This window comes from Penaeus monodon, chromosome 15 (assembly GCF_015228065.2).
Source record: "Penaeus monodon isolate SGIC_2016 chromosome 15, NSTDA_Pmon_1, whole genome shotgun sequence".
NCBI classification, from domain to species: domain Eukaryota; kingdom Metazoa; phylum Arthropoda; class Malacostraca; order Decapoda; family Penaeidae; genus Penaeus; species Penaeus monodon.
This window is the reverse complement of record NC_051400.1, coordinates 164,146-164,812: the sequence shown is the minus strand read 5'-3', so window position 1 is coordinate 164,812 and position 667 is coordinate 164,146. Positions and strand designations below refer to the sequence as shown.

The 667-nt window shown below is 39.4% G+C and overlaps 1 protein-coding gene across 1 annotated transcript in view; it reads right to left on the bottom strand.

Annotated features, from left to right (window-relative positions):
- Positions 1-667, bottom strand: part of LOC119582079 (lariat debranching enzyme A-like) — a gene marked incomplete at its 3' end in the record, with an annotated part of 8,839 nt that overhangs the window by 6,394 nt on the left and 1,778 nt on the right. Inside the window, exon 3 of the mRNA XM_037930327.1 lies at positions 51-342. Coding sequence (XP_037786255.1) covers positions 51-342 — 292 coding nt within the window. The remainder of the gene's footprint in view (positions 1-50; positions 343-667) is intronic.

The window sequence follows — 667 nt, the reverse complement described above, 5'->3', positions numbered from 1 at the left end:
GCACAGTGACAAATGTGTCAAGTGACCCTCCTCCGATTAAAAAGCCTCACCTGCTTTAGCCGAAAGACCTCAAGGTTTCGCACATGATAAACACTTCGGACTGACTCCCCAGTATAAGGTGGCTTCTCATAGTGCCCTTTGAGGTAGTCTGGGCCCTTATAAATCCCTGAAAGGCCCCCAATTCGCAGCCCTCCGAATCTGACCACACCTGCATATCCCAGGTAGTAAATGTTAGGGGCAACCCACCCACCATAGGGGAATTCCTGAAGGTAGTTAGAGGCCTCATGGTTGCCCCCGATGAATATGGTCAACACAGGGGCCTTCTTCTCACCTGAATAATATCTGAAAGTAATGGATACAAAATCAGTCTCAAAGTAATGCAATGCCATTTAGTTTGAATCTGATTGTAAAAGAAAATAAAGAGGCAGTTTCTGTTTACTGTATAATGGGTTTTCTCATTTTCAAATAATATGAATATTCATCAAATATGTTCTAAAAATATGGCAAGAAAACTCTTACAATACCTCTATTCTAAAGGAATGATAGCTGCTAATACCAGATTGGAAACTTTATTTTAGCATATTTACTTTTTCAAAATATGAAGGTAAAGATCTTGTTTTCCCTGAACAATACAATTTTATAACGATCCATTTCAGGATAGGGTTTA